A 15,697-nucleotide genomic window follows, 5' to 3' on the forward strand; every position below is an offset into this window, starting at 1 on the left:
GGCATTAGACAGCTTTAAACCTGTGTTGTCAAAGTCACATGACTACTTAAACCCCATACTTAAAAATGTATTGTTTATTTGCTAAGTGACGGAGAAACATTAATCAACATTCAATACAAATGTATTCCCACAGGCTAAAACTAATACAATCTATATATACAATCAAACAATATGTAGGCTATTGCTGTGTCCTCAGAAGCTGCAGTTTACTATCTTTAAATGTATCCACTATATATGAATATATGAATTTTCCAGGGGGCAGATCAGGGTCGGATCATCCCTTGCCGACACCGGATTACTTTCCTTGACAACCTCCGAATTTGCACAACATAAACCAACCAAACACAGTGTCACTCAAGGAGGTTTTGATTTTAATGAGGCATCAAAACGATCTTGGTAATTGCAGACTAGCTCAAGGAGTTTTACTGTAAACATCCCGCCATAAATCTCCTTTTATAAGTCTGCTGCTGACCTTCTTCTGCATTTAATGGCGGTTGGCCAACCCAGTGCAGACCTTCACCACCTGGGCTTGTGTCTGTAACAGTGGAGTCCTGCTGACCTGCCGGTCAGATCGATGTACTGTCCCAACGTTCATGTGCTGAATTGCATCTCGCGGACGCATAGCGTTAATTTCTGGAGATGTGCACAACCTACACTCCAAAGGATGCGCAGGAAACGTGCGGCAGCCATCTTACGTACGTGAACGCGTAGTTAACAGCAAGTACATCTGGGGCTTTAAACTTCAATTTTTAGGTCAGGCCTAATATTTCGTCTTTTCCTCATTTAATGTTGCTTCAAAGAGAGGGTTCACTTTCTGATCAATAGGACTGCTGTACAGCTGTGAAGCACACTGGTATTTCTTCCACTAATGGTTGTTCAAAGTAAATGTAATTCTTGTTGTTGTTTGTTGCATTTCAAACATGTTGTTGTTGTTGTGCATCAGGTCTTTCAGAAAGTGTCTGAGGAGAAGAAAGGCAAAGTCCACGTGTTTTACTGCGGCGCTCCTGCGCTGGCCAAAGTCATCAAAGCTCAGTGCGAACACTTCGGCTTCAAATTCTACAAGGAAAACTTCTGAGGAGGTCACCTGCTGTTCAGCACACCTCCTGCTGTGTTTCTGCCTTTATACCATGTTGGTGTTTTTCCTTCATAACAGTCTGTGTCGTTTTTCTGCCTCGTTCCCTGCCTGTTTGTTGGACAGTAGAAGATTCCCCATCGTGGTAGCTGTTAAATCCTATATGCACCGGTTTAACTGCTGACACGTCATTTACATTATGTATCTGTAGATCCTGTGATGACTCATGTATGAATCAGGTGATACCTGTTTTCTTTCATTAAAGGATGATTCTCTCTGATCTCAGTTCTAACTTAACTTTCATTGAACCTCTCTCCTCCACATATACTTCGTAATTCCCTACATTTTAGGGGTCCTAAGTCCCTCCCCTTCGTCTCCCGCCCCATGGGACCTTATTATGTACGGTAGTCAACGTCGAGAGACAACTAATGTTTAGATCCATTTTGAATTGTGTGAAACCGCTCAATGAACTATGTTACAACGTTAGCTTCAGTGACGTTGGTGTCAGTGATGTCAGTGACATTAGCTTCAGTAACGTTAGCTTCAGTGACGTTAGTGTCAGTGATGTCAGGGACATTAGCTTCAGTAACGTTAGCTTCAGTAACGTTGGTGTCAGTGATGTCAGTGACATTAGCTTCAGTAACGTTAGCTTCAGTGACGTTAGTGTCAGTGATGTCAGTAACGTTAGCTTCAGTAACGTTAGCTTCAGTAACGTTGGTGTCAGTGATGTCAGTGACATTAGCTTCAGTAACGTTAGCTTCAGTGACGTTAGTTTCAGTGTCAGTGACATTAGCTTCAGCAACGTTAGCCTCAGTGACGTTAGTTTCAGTGTCAGTGACATTAGCTTCAGTAACGTTAGCCTCAGTGATGTCAGTGTCAGTGACATTACCTTCAGCAACGTTAGCCTCAGTGATGTCAGTGTCAGTGACATTAGCTTCAGCAACGTTAGCCTCAGTGACGTTAGTGTCAGTGTCGGTGACATTACCTTCAGTAACATTAGCTTCAGTGATGTCAGTGTCAGTGACATTAGCTTCAGCAACGTTAGCCTCAGTGACGTTAGTGTCAGTGTCAGTGACATTAGCTTCAGTAACGTTAGCCTCAGTGACGTTAGTTTCAGTGTCAGTGACATTAGCTTCAGCAACGTTAGCCTCAGTGACGTTAGTGTCAGTGTCGGTGACATTACCTTCAGTAACGTTAGCTTCAGTGATGTCAGTGTCAGTGACGTTAGCTTCAGTAACGTTAGCTTCAGTGACGTCAGTGTCAGTGTCAGTGACATTAGCTTCAGTAACGTTAGCCTCAGTGACGTTAGTGTCAGTGACATTAGCTTCAGTAACGTTAGCCTCAGTGACGTTAGTTTCAGTGTCAGTGACATTAGCTTCAGCAACGTTAGCCTCAGTGACGTTAGTGTAAGTGACATTAGCTTCAGTAACGTTAGCTTCAGTGATGTCAGTGTCAGTGATGTTAGCTTCAGTAACATTAGCCTCAGTGACGTTAGTTTCAGCGTCAGTGACATTAGCTTCAGCAACGTTAGCCTCAGTGAGGTTAGTTTCAGTGTCAGTGATGTTAGCTTCAGTAACATTAGCCTCAGTGACGTTAGTTTCAGTGTCAGTGACATTAGCTTCAGTAACGTTAGCCTCAGTGATGTCAGTGTCAGTGATGTTAGCTTCAGCAACGTTAGCCTCAGTGACGTTAGTGTCAGTGACATTAGCTTCAGTAACGTTAGCTTCAGTGATGTCAGTGTCAGTGATGTTAGCTTCAGTAACATTAGCCTCAGTGACGTTAGTTTCAGTGTCAGTGACATTAGCTTCAGTAACGTTAGCCTCAGTGATGTCAGTGTCAGTGATGTTAGCTTCAGCAACGTTAGCCTCAGTGACGTTAGTGTCAGTGACATTAGCTTCAGTAACGTTAGCTTCAGTGATGTCAGTGTCAGTGATGTTAGCTTCAGTAACATTAGCCTCAGTGACGTTAGTTTCAGTGTCAGTGACATTAGCTTCAGCAACGTTAGCCTCAGTGAGGTTAGTTTCAGTGTCAGTGATGTTAGCTTCAGTAACATTAGCCTCAGTGACGTTAGTTTCAGTGTCAGTGACATTACCTTCAGCAACGTTAGCCTCAGTGACGTTAGTTTCAGTGACATTAGCTTCAGTAACGTTAGCCTCAGTGATGTCAGTGTCAGTGATGTTAGCTTCAGTGACGTTAGTGTCAGTGACATTAGCTTCAGTAACGTTAGCTTCAGTGATGTCAGTGTCAGTGATGTTAGCTTCAGTAACATTAGCCTCAGTGACGTTAGTTTCAGCGTCAGTGACATTAGCTTCAGCAACGTTAGCCTCAGTGATGTTAGTGTCAGCGATGTCAGTGACATTAGCTTCAGCAACGTTAGTGAACGCGTAGTAGTGATGTCAGTGTCAGTGACATTAGCTTCAGCAACGTTAGCCTCAGTGACGTTAGTGTCAGTGTCAGTGACATTACCTTCAGTAACGTTAGCTTCAGTGATGTCAGTGTCAGTGATGTTAGCTTCAGTAACGTTAGCCTCAGTGACGTTAGTGTCAGTGTCAGTGACATTAGCTTCAGTAACGTTAGCTTCAGTGACGTTAGTGTCAGTGACATTACCTTCAGTAACATTAGCCTCAATGATGTCAGTGTCAGAGATGTTAGCTTCAGTAACATTAGCCTCAGTGACGTTAGTTTCAGTGTCAGTGACATTAGCTTCAGTAACGTTAGCCTCAGTGATGTCAGTGTCAGTGACATTAGCTTCAGTAACATTAGCCTCAATGATGTCAGTGTCAGAGATGTTAGCTTCAGTAACATTAGCCTCAGTGACGTCAGTTTCAGTGACATTAGCTTCAGTAACGTTAGCCTCAGTGACGTTAGTGTCAGTGTCAGTGACATTACCTTCAGTAACGTTAGCTTCAGTGATGTCAGTGTCAGTGATGTTAGCTTCAGTAACGTTAGCCTCAGTGACGTTAGTGTCAGTGACATTAGCTTCAGTAACGTTAGATTCAGTGAAGTTAGTGTCAGTGACATTACCTTCAGTAACATTAGCCTCAGTGACGTTAGTTTCAGTGTCAGTGACATTAGCTTCAGCAACGTTAGCCTCAGTGACGTTAGTGTCAGTAACATTACCTTCAGCAACGTTAGCCTCAGTGACGTTAGCGTCAGTGACATTAGCTTCAGTAACGTTAGCTTCAGTGACGTTAGCCTCAGTGACGTTAGCGTCAGTGACGTTAGAGTCAGTGACATTAGCTTCAGTAACGTTAGCTTCAGTGATGTTAGCTTCAGTAACATTAGCCTCAGTGACGTTAGTTTCAGTGTCAGTGACATTAGCTTCAGTAACGTTAGCCTCAGTAACGTTAGCTTCAGTGATGTCAGTGACATTAGCTTCAGTAACGTTAGCTTCAGTGACATTAGTGCCAGTGTTGTCAGTGACATTAGCTTCAGTAACGTTAGCCTCAGTGACGTTAGCGTCAGTGACATTAGCTTCAGTACTTTTTTTCGTGTCACCTCCGTCGAGGTTCCAAGCGAGCTGAGGTGATACTAAAATGTGAGTCAGAGAGAATCGTAACTATTCACTGTATCATCATTGCGTGTACCAGACAGAGACCATCACTAAATCCACTTCTGAGAAGTTTTGAGGTGAAATCAGCTTTGTAGATTTTGAATATTGACAGTGGCGGAACAAATATGTGCTTGAATATTTTTGGAGTTGAGGAGCTCCACGAGTGGCTGCGGGGGAAGCCTGCTGTGACCCGCAGGGGGAGCGTGTGAGGCCGGCCAGCCGCCCGCTCACAGAGCCCTCTGCTCCCGCCGTCACACAGACCGCTGCAGCAACAACGGCAGAGGAAAACACAGCTGGAAGGTTTTCATACCGCTTATCTGTCTTTACATTCTGAGGAAGGTTCAAACGTTTTAACTATGACGACCAGCTACATTGAAGGTTGCTATGTCTGGGTACTGTCTGCAGTGGAAAATGGAGCAGGGCCAAACCGGGTAGAGTAAAGTCGAGGCGAGGTACTGGTAATGGAAACGCGGCACAATTAAACAATAGCACACGACAGGCCGTGGTATACGCTTAATATATCACAGTGAAGGGGCGTTGTTCGGCAAGTAGTGACTGTGTGTGTGTGTGAGAGAGGGAAATGTTGAATCACGTAATAACCAACAATTTCTCTCTCTCTCTTATTATTTATCTCCACCAGTAAAATTCAATCTGTATTCGATCAGATCTGTATCAGATCACATTTTAATACCAGGTGTAAATGGAGTGTGAGACCCCCACGAAGCTCAGATTATAATGGTGCGTTCCATTTGCCATGGGAAGTCGGAATTTCCGAGTTCAAAGGTCAAAATTTCAAAGGGAACGCCCCCTTAAGTCGGAATCCCGACTTCGGAAGTCAGGAGAATCGCACTACCCCAACTTTGTGATCCAAGACGGCTGTCGGGGTATCAACAGTTAGAGAAAGCTCTAGTTTATAATGTTTATTAGCACTTCTGTGTACTTGTGTCTCATAGAAATGTTCGTACACAAAGTGCTGTCCAACAGCTGTATGTTGTGGTGTTGCTACAGTGTTTAGTATGAGTAAATACCGAACCAATCAGATTGCTTGATTTGAGCTATCCGTTTTATAAACATAACACACAAGTCTGATATCAGTTCACTTTAACAGTTGATAAAAGTTTGTGTTTTCTGAGGTGAGGAGCACATGAATTATATCTTTTTGAGAAACTAATCATTCATCCAATTTATTGTGGTGGTGTTGGCCCACACAGTATTATAATAAATTATATATGGGTAAATTAAACTGTTACAAAAGTTTTCAATGCAAGAATGATTTAATAATGAATGGCGAGTGAAGTCATCCTCTTTTTACACACAAATATGGTGCTTCCATGTTAAACACCTAGGAATTTATTAACTTAGTTATTTCAATATTATGAAATGAATATTTAGGCTTTTCTTAAATCATAAAATTAGATTTATTTTTATTGAGTGACAGTTTCCTAATCTGAAATAATTTATAAATTGTTGCTAGCTCTTCGTCTGCTTCTCGAATCAGTGTGTAAAAATGTTGATGTGAAGCGAGAAGACATGTACAGGCCTTAGTAAATCAAAAACAAGAGGTCCAAGTATTGAACCCTAAGGTACCCCACACAGTAGCTTGGCTCTATTTGACTTTATGGATAAACACTGTTTTCTGTCATTAAAGGTCCAGTGTGTAATATTTCTGAGGATCTACTGACAGAAATGCAACATAAGATCCATAACTATGTTTTCAGTGGTGTGTAAAGACCTTATATAATAAACCATTATGTTTTTTTTTTACCTTAGAATGAGCCATTTATATCTATATAACCGCGGACACCCCCTTTCAATGAACGTGGCCACGTTGCATCCTCATGTTTCTACAGTAGCTGAAAACGGCCAAACAGCGCTAAAGATCGCGTTCCGTTTAAACTGCAGGACTTGCACCTGTCTGAGGGTTTAATCTCACCCTGAGACAGGTTTTTCTTCTCTCTTCAACAAATGGATTCTGCAGCGAATGTTTCTCAGATCACGGCATGTGCAGCACTGTTTGCGTTTTGGTGTTTGATCCTCATCCATCAACCTACGGACACTTTTTCAGTTCCCCAGTATCTCCAGGTAGAGGACATTTAGGGGAATCACGTTCTCTGATGGCTCTTTCAGAGGTGTGTCAAGCTTTTAATGTTATTCAGAATTTTTCAAAGTAAAAGCTCAGTTCAACTCCAAATAAAGCATTACAATAAACAAACTCCTCGTGCTTTTATTTTGCAGGTTTTATTTTCCACTAAAGAGGAAGTGATGATGTGAGTAACTGTAGCTGTCATGACTGAGATCTATTTCAGCAGCTATCAAAGCACCATAATCTGGCAGCGGGCCAGATATTATTGTTGGCGGGCAGTTTTGGCGAGGGTCCATAATCACAGAGAGAATGAACGTGTTTCCCTTGTCAGTGTTTGTCTAACCTTTATCTAATGTGTGGTTTATAAAGGACTGTGGTGCAGAAACAGTGACAGTGTTTCACATTGTCAGTGTTTGACATTTTCCATGTTGTCTGTCAGTGGCCAAGTCACATTAACATAAGGTTTTATTGAATAATTAAGTAAATATAATTTCTTAATAAATATACCTAAAGAATCCTCATTTTTTGACTGGCCACTCTCTGCTGTCTCAGAAGAGACACCTTTTGTGCTGTTGTCAGCCACCGTAGCTGTCCTGCGCTCTTTAAAAGGTTAGGGGGGCAGTGGTAGACTGGACAGATGGTTGCAATTCACAACCCTCACCACTAGATGACACTAAATCTTACACACTAAACCTTTAAAATAGTGATCCAACTATTTTAAAACAAACAAATCCCCTAAACCTACATTCTCTCTAACGGCCAGCAGGGGGCGACTCTTCTGTTTGCAAAAGAAGTCTGGTTCCATAAGACATAATGGATTTATTCCCTCAGTAAATACTTTCCTAATGAGTTTATGTTCTCAGTCGCTAGTTTCAAGTCTTCTTCAACAGAGTATGCTTCAGGGTGGGATTATCTATGATTGACAAGTCATTACCATGGCAACCTGTCAATCAGGCTAGGGTGACTCGCACCCTCGGCACTGTGTAAGTTTAACCAGCGACGTTGAAAAAGCTTTTTAGGAGTCGGCTGTTCACTTTCTCTGGAGAGTACATTTAGTTTTAAGCCTGTTTGCTAGACAAACTTATCAGCCCTGTTAAAGAGACCGTTAACGTGAATTACATTTTCCTGATTCTCTCATTCACAGGAAGTCAGTGAAGTGATCTCAGAACTGGAATTTAGGAGTCCTGGTTCAAACTCTAGCAGTTCTGAAAAAGACACAAAAGCATAAACGATCATCTCCGATTCAGCCTGTAGCACCAGTGGTCTTGGACTGGAAAACGTATTCCTCATCTGGAGGAAGCAGTTTCTAACTAATTGTTTAGAGAGGTACTCCAAAGACGTCGCTCAATCAAAAACAAAATCTAAGGTCCTGAGGCTCGACTGGACAGACGAGCTTAAGGCACCAACATGCTGCTTCATCTGAAGGATGCTGCTTTCAGGGGTGATAATTGGTGTTTCTGTCTTATCTGTGTTCAACAGCAGGTAGTCGTCACTTAACCAACTATCTGATGCTGCTCAAACAGTTAAGCATACATCGATTTTCGATGTCTGATGTAGTATTTTGTCACCCTATCCATGTCACACACCTCCGTGAAGCTAGGAGGCTCAGCCAGAACCTCAAACCAACCATTTTTATCCACATCAAACACCAAGCATCTAAATGAACTTATTTCACAACATAAATCACTCTGTGTGCGCTGTACATGTGCCTGTAAAGCACGGGAGTGCTTTTGCTCACAGGAATATTGATCAGTATTCACTGTTTTTATCAATATTTCAGTGCTTTGGAAACTTTATGGTTTTTGGTTGCATGGACATAAATAGAGTTTTAAAGAAAACTCCCAATTAAAGTTTAGACAGTAAATATAGCCAAAACATGGACATTCACTTGGTATATTTAAAATAAATTGTGTGATAACTTTTGTATTTTAGTTTATTTTCATCACATTACAGTTGTATTCCAGGTGTATTAGAAGATATTCAGTTGCATTATAATCTATTTGATGATGATTTATGGCATTAAAAATGTAGCTTTTTTACCAGACGAGGATGAAAATATATGTATCTCCATTTAGTCTGTAAATGTAAAATAAATATGTTAATGTGTTTATATTCCTTTGCTTCTGACCTTTCAAAGGAGACCAGAATTATGCATCTAGGCCCAATGGTTGAGGACATATTCCTGATTCATTTTGGGTTTGTTATTTTAGGTGTTTTTCCTGGAAAAAGGTGGAGGTTTCCAACAGAGTGATGGTCCGTGTGTAGAACCTGTTCTTGTGTGTAGTGCAGTACAAAGTACAGTAGTAACTTCTGAAATGTAGTTGAGTGGAAGTATAAGTCTCTCACTTCACGGTACTGGTGCTCAAATAACCATCTTCAGCTGAATGTGGCAAAAACAAAAGGACAGCACACCAACCGCACAGCCCGCAACTACACCCACACCCCTGCAGCATCAATAACCAAGGACTCACGCTGGACAGTACACTGTCCCCCTTCTGCTGCTGAATAAAGAATACTCCAACATTCTCACTGTGCCCAATAGGAACATTTACATTTACTCGTTTGGCTTTTATCCAAAGCAGCTTACATTTGAGGAACAACAGACAAGCATCAATACAGTAAGAGATCTACAAGAGACAGTAGATACTAGTAAGAAGAGCTGTTAGCGCCTCAATGGGGAAGAAGTAAGAGTTAATAAATAGTGCAATCAATACAAGAGAATTGTAAGGAGACAGAAGAAGAAGAGCACAGGAAGTACATGTTAGAGGTTAGAGGAAGTGTTCTCTGCAGAGATGAGTTGAAAACCAGATGCTGCCTCTCAACCATCTGTTGGGGTTTCACTGCACAAGCTGGAAGACCCGCCGGGAGGGCATTGCAGTAGTCGAGGCGAGAGATAACCACGGCCTGTAGAAGCTGGCTGGCCTGATTTTTTATGAACAACAAACTGACACACAGTACAAACAAAGCCTCCAAAGTAATTGGGCTCTCCACCCCCAGACTCTCTGACCTCAACAGTAAAGCCATTTTACAAAAAGCTCACATACGACATCAGTGATCCTCTCAACCTGCAAATTGCACATTTGTTTCTTCTATATTTACTTTCCATTGCATGTTTTGTTATTGTGTGAATAAACCTTTCTTTAAAGCATTTTCATTTGTTATTTAACATTTCTTGTTGCAAACTGTTTTTGCAGAACATTTTTAACAAATTATACTTTCAAAATTAGCCATTTCAAATAGTGGTGGGGCTGTTCCACAGCGTCCCCAGTGTAAATGACACCTATGAGGTTCGTATAATACTCTAAAGTAAAGTACCTTAATATTTTATGTGAATACAGAACCTGAGTAAATGTATGTTGTCACAGTGTGACTGTGCAGACAGCAGCACTGGTTAACAATTCAGTTTCACTTTAATTCAGCTTTATTGGCATGAATGTCAAACAACAATATTGCCAAAGCTTAAAAATATAATAAAAAGAACAATTGATTTCCTACAGTTCATTAAAAAGTAAATTAAACAAAAAATAAATAAATAAAATAAAAATATTTAAAATAAAGTAAATAAAACAGTAAAAGTGTGTGTTTGTGTGTTTTAAAAAATAATAAATAAAATAAATCAATTAACATAAAAATATTAAATATAAATATAGTCCGGTGGATAGTGCTGTGGCCTCAAAGGAAGAAGGTCTTTCTGTGTGGAGTCTACATGTTCTGCCCGTGTGAGTGTGAGTGGTTGTCGGTCTGTGTGGCCCTGCAATGGACTGGCGACCTGTCCAGGGTGGACCCTGCCTTTCACCCGATGGCAGCTGGGATTGGCTCCAGCCCCCCCGCAACCCTGTACGCAGGATAGGCGGTTGACGATGAATGGATGGATATTAAAAATTAAAATAAATAAAACAGTAAAAGTGTGTGTTTGTGTGTGTGTGCCATAGCTCAATAGTATGTAGAAGTAACTTTATGTTTAGGATCAACAAATAAGCAACTATATATTAATAAACAAAACAACTAAAAATTCAGTATCAAAGGGAAAAATGCGAAATATAAAAAACAAACTGACAAAAACCCCATGAAGTATTTTGGGTTCAAGGGTTAAAACTCTTCTGAGCATTTCTACACACATAGTGTGTGTGTGTGTGTGTGTGTGTGTGTGTGTGTGTGTGTGTGTGCGCGTGCGAGGACGAACGTCTGTCAGCATCACTGCAGGAAAACTGCAGAGCTCAGCAGGAAAGACGAACTGCGGTCTTCAGACCTCCGTGGGCAGCAAAACAAAGTATTTCACTTATAATGTTACAGACAAGTACTTCTACTAGAAAGTAGAATGGCAGCCAGAGCCTTCATCTATCAGGCTCCTCTCCTGTGGAATAAATAGGGTTCCATGATGTTGACAAAATGTTATTTTACAATGTTGATCATGAATATTACAATATTAATAACTTGGTGGATATTTTTACTTAACATAGGTTTTATTTTCTATTTTTGCAACATTTGCTGATGAAGAATTTGACACAATAAAACACAAGTTTACATAATACTTCTAATACTAGACACTAACATGTTAATTTTCTTTTTTAAAATGTGTTAAAGTTAATTTTTATTTATTTATTTGTTTTTAGCTTGTAATGACTGAATATTATTATCAGTGATTGTCCTCTAGATGGTTGGAATAGATTTGCTGGCTTCAGTCTTATTTCTTCAGTAAAATAAAAAATTGACCCTGAGAGAAAAAAAGCAACTATTTCCAGGATTTGTAGTTGATGTAAGAGTCGCCTCTTGCTACTAATTATGGGATTCCACGGTGGATTTAATTGATCTTCAAACACACTGAAACAATTATAGAAGTACTGAGAATACTTTTTAATTTGGTTGCTGGACTACACCATAAAAACATTTAATTTTAGTGAACGGAAAGTCGAGCTAAGGTGCGTTCGATTAGTTGTAATCGGTGCTCTGTTGATAAGCCTGTGTGTGGCTAACTAGCAGTTAGCTAGTTACGCAGTAGCAGTTTAGGCGTCGGGCAGCTAGTAAAACATTGGACCGATGCCTTGGAAAACATTTTGTCCTCACATCCCTCAGATAACATGAAAGTTGTCCACTGATTCCAGTGGACGCTGCTCATTAGAATAACCGTAAATCACATGTTAACGTTAGGCAGATTATTTTTATTTGCAGCGGCCACATTTTCCGTTTTTGGCCGAGCTAACTACCTAGCATAGCTAACTCCACATAGCCTGTTAGCAACGCCTATGATGGCACAGCCGGACAGCGACTCGATAAAGGAAGGTAGGCCGTACAGCTCGGTTTTATTGATTTTTTCACCATCAGTATTGTTTAAATCATACGTCAATAATATATTTATGCCTGTAAGTTCACCTCAATCTTATTAAAATCCCCAAATCCCTGGCGCTTTGTTTTCCAGATCGTTGGCTTGGTAACTATGTCCGGAATGAGCTAATTTAGCTCCTCGGTTAGCTGCCTCAGAACGGCTTTAAAAGGCTAGCTAACATCACTTAAATTAAGATTTTAGGGGGTCGATAATGGTTTTCAAAACATCATCGTGTATCTGGGGGGCACATTAGCCAGAGTATTAACTGCCCTGCTAAATAAAAGTAAGGTTACACATCTAGCTAGCAGGCTAACATATAAACTGCTGCCAGGAACAAATTGGCATCTGTTTGTTCGTCATGTATTCAAAGCTAACTGTTTATTTTGGTGTGGCGTGCATCTAAACAGGCTTTATGTCTTATATTAATCACACTTTTAGACACCTATATCACGTTTGATAGTAATAAGCTGCCCACTGATGAGGTAAGGGTTAGAGAGAACTATTATTAGCATTGATGTTGCTATTGGAAGGGATCATTAAACCTCCCTTTGTTTTATGTCAGATTATATGTTTGTGGTGGTTACTGTGGATAGTTCATCTTATTGCACCAATTTGGTTTTGCTGTCAGTATTCAGGAAACATGTATTCTTTGGATGGAGATTTTGGTTGTACTGCAGTTTTGCATTATATAGTGTGAATGAATAAAGGTGGTGTAAACATTTTAATTTAAGATGTGTGGAGAGCAAAAAACTCTCTGGCTGTGATGTTGGTGTTTTAAGAGTATGGATTTTTTTCTTTAATAATCTAACGATTATATTCTGTCTTCAGTTTGCTTGTTTTGTTCAAACATCAGTCCAAGAACCTCAATCTCAAAAGAACGTGTTAAATAAAAAGCGATTTCCCTTCACTTTTGCCTTATCTGTCTGAATCGGAAGCTAACTTCAGCGTTGTCACAAAAGAGGCAGAAAAGCAGAATATTCTCACACCTAATCAGCTGGGACTGCAGAGTGTTTGTGGTATTTGTGCTGGAAAAATGCCTCATGATTAATTGATTATTGACTAATCATTTCAGTTAGAATTTTAAACATCTTTTTAGTTTTGGACTTTTGACCGGGGAAAAAAAGATTCTGCTGTTTTTACAGCCCAAACAGTTATGATATTAATCAAACATATTGATCGATCATGGAAATGATGGTCAGTTGCGGCCGTACTTCTTGTGAAGGTGCTAGGGTTACTCTTTTCTTCTCCTTTTATTTTTCCCAGTGGAAACTAATTGAACTCTCTCGCTCGGCCTCGCCGTCCTCCACATTCATACTGATCCAAAAATTCCAAACATGCACAGTGGGAACCGAGCAGTGTGACCGCGAGCTCGGCTGGAGCAGGTGGGATCAGCGATTGAAGCTGTTGAGAGATTGTACCTCATTAGCTTGAGCTTGGCCTGGATTTTTTAACCAGCCTGGAGATCCAAACGTTAACAGTCCTGCTTCCATCAGACGTCACAGATGTGTTAAAATGAAATGACATGGCAACATGTGAAAGCTGCTTGTGGCGTGCTGCGTCCCAGAGCTGCTCTCTCTGAGTTCTGGGACGTCCGTGTGATCCCCTGAGCATGCTGTTAAACTTCACTGGAACTAAACTCAGGCCTACTACATTCATTTTAAATACTAACTACAGGCTGTAAGAACTGCCTCACGTTCATTTTAACTAGCTCACATTCCTGCAGCGTGTTTGCAGATGCTGATTATTTTACTTACTTACTAATTATTTTGATTAATCATGTGGTCCATACAAAAAAAAGCCTAAATTCCCCCTCAGACTCTCGTTTAGTTCAGCTCGAGCCGAGATGACCGGGTTATAACTGCTACAACCTGCTGGTCACCATTATTAGCTTAAGTCTGCTGCACTTCACACTGCGTGCCTAACGAACTTTTCCTCATAGCTTAACAAATCACATATTATACTTAGTTATATTATTTTTTTACTCGCTATATGTTTAAGTCACTGCATCTCCCGACTGCAACACTCCACAACACACGGCAGAATTTCAGCGAAATGTAAATTAACAAGTCGTGAGCTGTGAGCTCAGTACTTCACCTGCTGAGCTCAGTGTCCTATCAGCCCCCCCCCCCGGTGCCATTAACTATGATCTAAACTTCAGTTAGCCTAATTATTACAGAAATAGCTGCAGATTAATTTGTCGTCAGTCAACTAACAGATTGAGTTTGTAGACAGGTTGGGCAATTGTTTACAAAACTGGCATCTGAGACAAATATCTTTGTGTGGTGACGCGTTATTTAAGAAACCTTCAGCACTAATTCAGAAAGCTTTACAGGTATCACCCAAATCACTGTTGCAGAGCTACTTCAACGTTTTAATGCTTGTTTTGTTTTGACCGAACAAGTGCCACCCTCACAAATGAACTACATATCCCAGTACTGTGTTTTCTAGTGTTTTCTTTGTGTGGTGTTTATTAAGCAACGTGACCCGTGCTCACGACACCGCGGCCAACTTCCTCTAATATGTATTCACACTGAACCACTGCTCTGCTCTCCCTCAGCCTAGACTCTGCATGGCAACGGACTGGCAGCAGCGGGAGTGAGCAGCCAATTAGCCAAGGCCTCCGGTAGCAACATGGCGTCCCGTCAGAGGAACTCGGTCCGGATCCTGTCCAGCCGGGAGCGAGGCTCCCAAACCTTTGGCTCCCAGAGGCTCCTGCAGCTGCTGGTGGAGGAGAAAGTCCGCTGGATGAAATGGCAGAGTCAGGTGTGTGTCTGCTGAAACAACATGAGTTGGGTTGAGACTCACTTCTGGAGGAATTCCTCATTCTGGTATTCAAGAGTTATGTATTCAGAAAATGGTCAAAACTTTATTATTGTCAAACAAAACTTAAACAGTGCTGATGTTTAAAATGAGAGAGTGAAAATTCAAAACATTCAGATGACTCAAAAGCGTGTGCTGCTCTCAGATAGAAAAGCTCCCAGGAAGTGTTCTGTGCTTTGAAGCCTGTGTTACTGGCGGCCAAACAAACTTAAAAACTGTGGGAAAAACTTTCTTTTCAGCATCACAACTCCTGCGACGTCTCACTGTCAGTTTGATAACTAACAGGAAGTTAGCGGGCTCAGTGGAACATAGAAACCTCACCGCTCTCACCTTCTTTCACAAGTGGGTTTTGGGGAAAACAGACACACAGAGATTGATTCAATTTTATTTATATAGCGCCAAATCACAACAACAGTTATCTCACAGCGCTTTTCATAAAAGAGCAGGTCTAGACCGTACTCTGTGATGATATTTACAGAAGCCCAACAGTTCCCACCAAGAGCAGCACTAGGAGACAGAGGCAAGGAAAAACTTCCTTTAAGAGGCAGAAACCTCGAGCAGAACCATGGCTCAGGGTGGGCGGCCGAGAGAGAGAGAGAGAGAGAGAGAGAGACTACACAATATACACACAGAGGTACAGACAGTAAAGGTGATGTTGCTATAAACTAAATGAAAAATGGTACAGATATTTATAGTAGTGTTAATGATTATAATAACAATAATAACAACAGGACTAGTAACAATAGTCGTTGTAGTAGAGGGTGTCGAGCAGGAACACGGGGGCAGCAGGTGACCCGCAGCCACAGATCCAGACTCCACAGCTCCAGAGCCAGAAAACCTGCAGGA

At 41.0% G+C, this 15,697-nt stretch overlaps 1 protein-coding gene across 2 annotated transcripts in view; it reads left to right on the forward strand.

The window, feature by feature from the left end:
• The first annotated feature begins 11,715 nt into the window (after positions 1-11,715).
• Positions 11,716-15,697, forward strand: part of ambra1b (autophagy/beclin-1 regulator 1b) — a 34,079-nt gene continuing 30,097 nt past the window's right edge. For both annotated transcript variants that reach the window (XM_046037195.1, XM_046037196.1), the window contains exons 1-2: positions 11,716-11,988; positions 14,589-14,794. In XM_046037195.1, coding sequence (XP_045893151.1) covers positions 14,663-14,794 — 132 coding nt within the window. In that variant the 5' untranslated portion in view covers positions 11,716-11,988; positions 14,589-14,662. The remainder of the gene's footprint in view (positions 11,989-14,588; positions 14,795-15,697) is intronic.

The sequence above is a fragment of the Micropterus dolomieu genome, linkage group LG22, assembly GCF_021292245.1.
Source record: "Micropterus dolomieu isolate WLL.071019.BEF.003 ecotype Adirondacks linkage group LG22, ASM2129224v1, whole genome shotgun sequence".
In the NCBI taxonomy this organism is placed as follows: Eukaryota; Metazoa; Chordata; class Actinopteri; order Centrarchiformes; family Centrarchidae; genus Micropterus; species Micropterus dolomieu.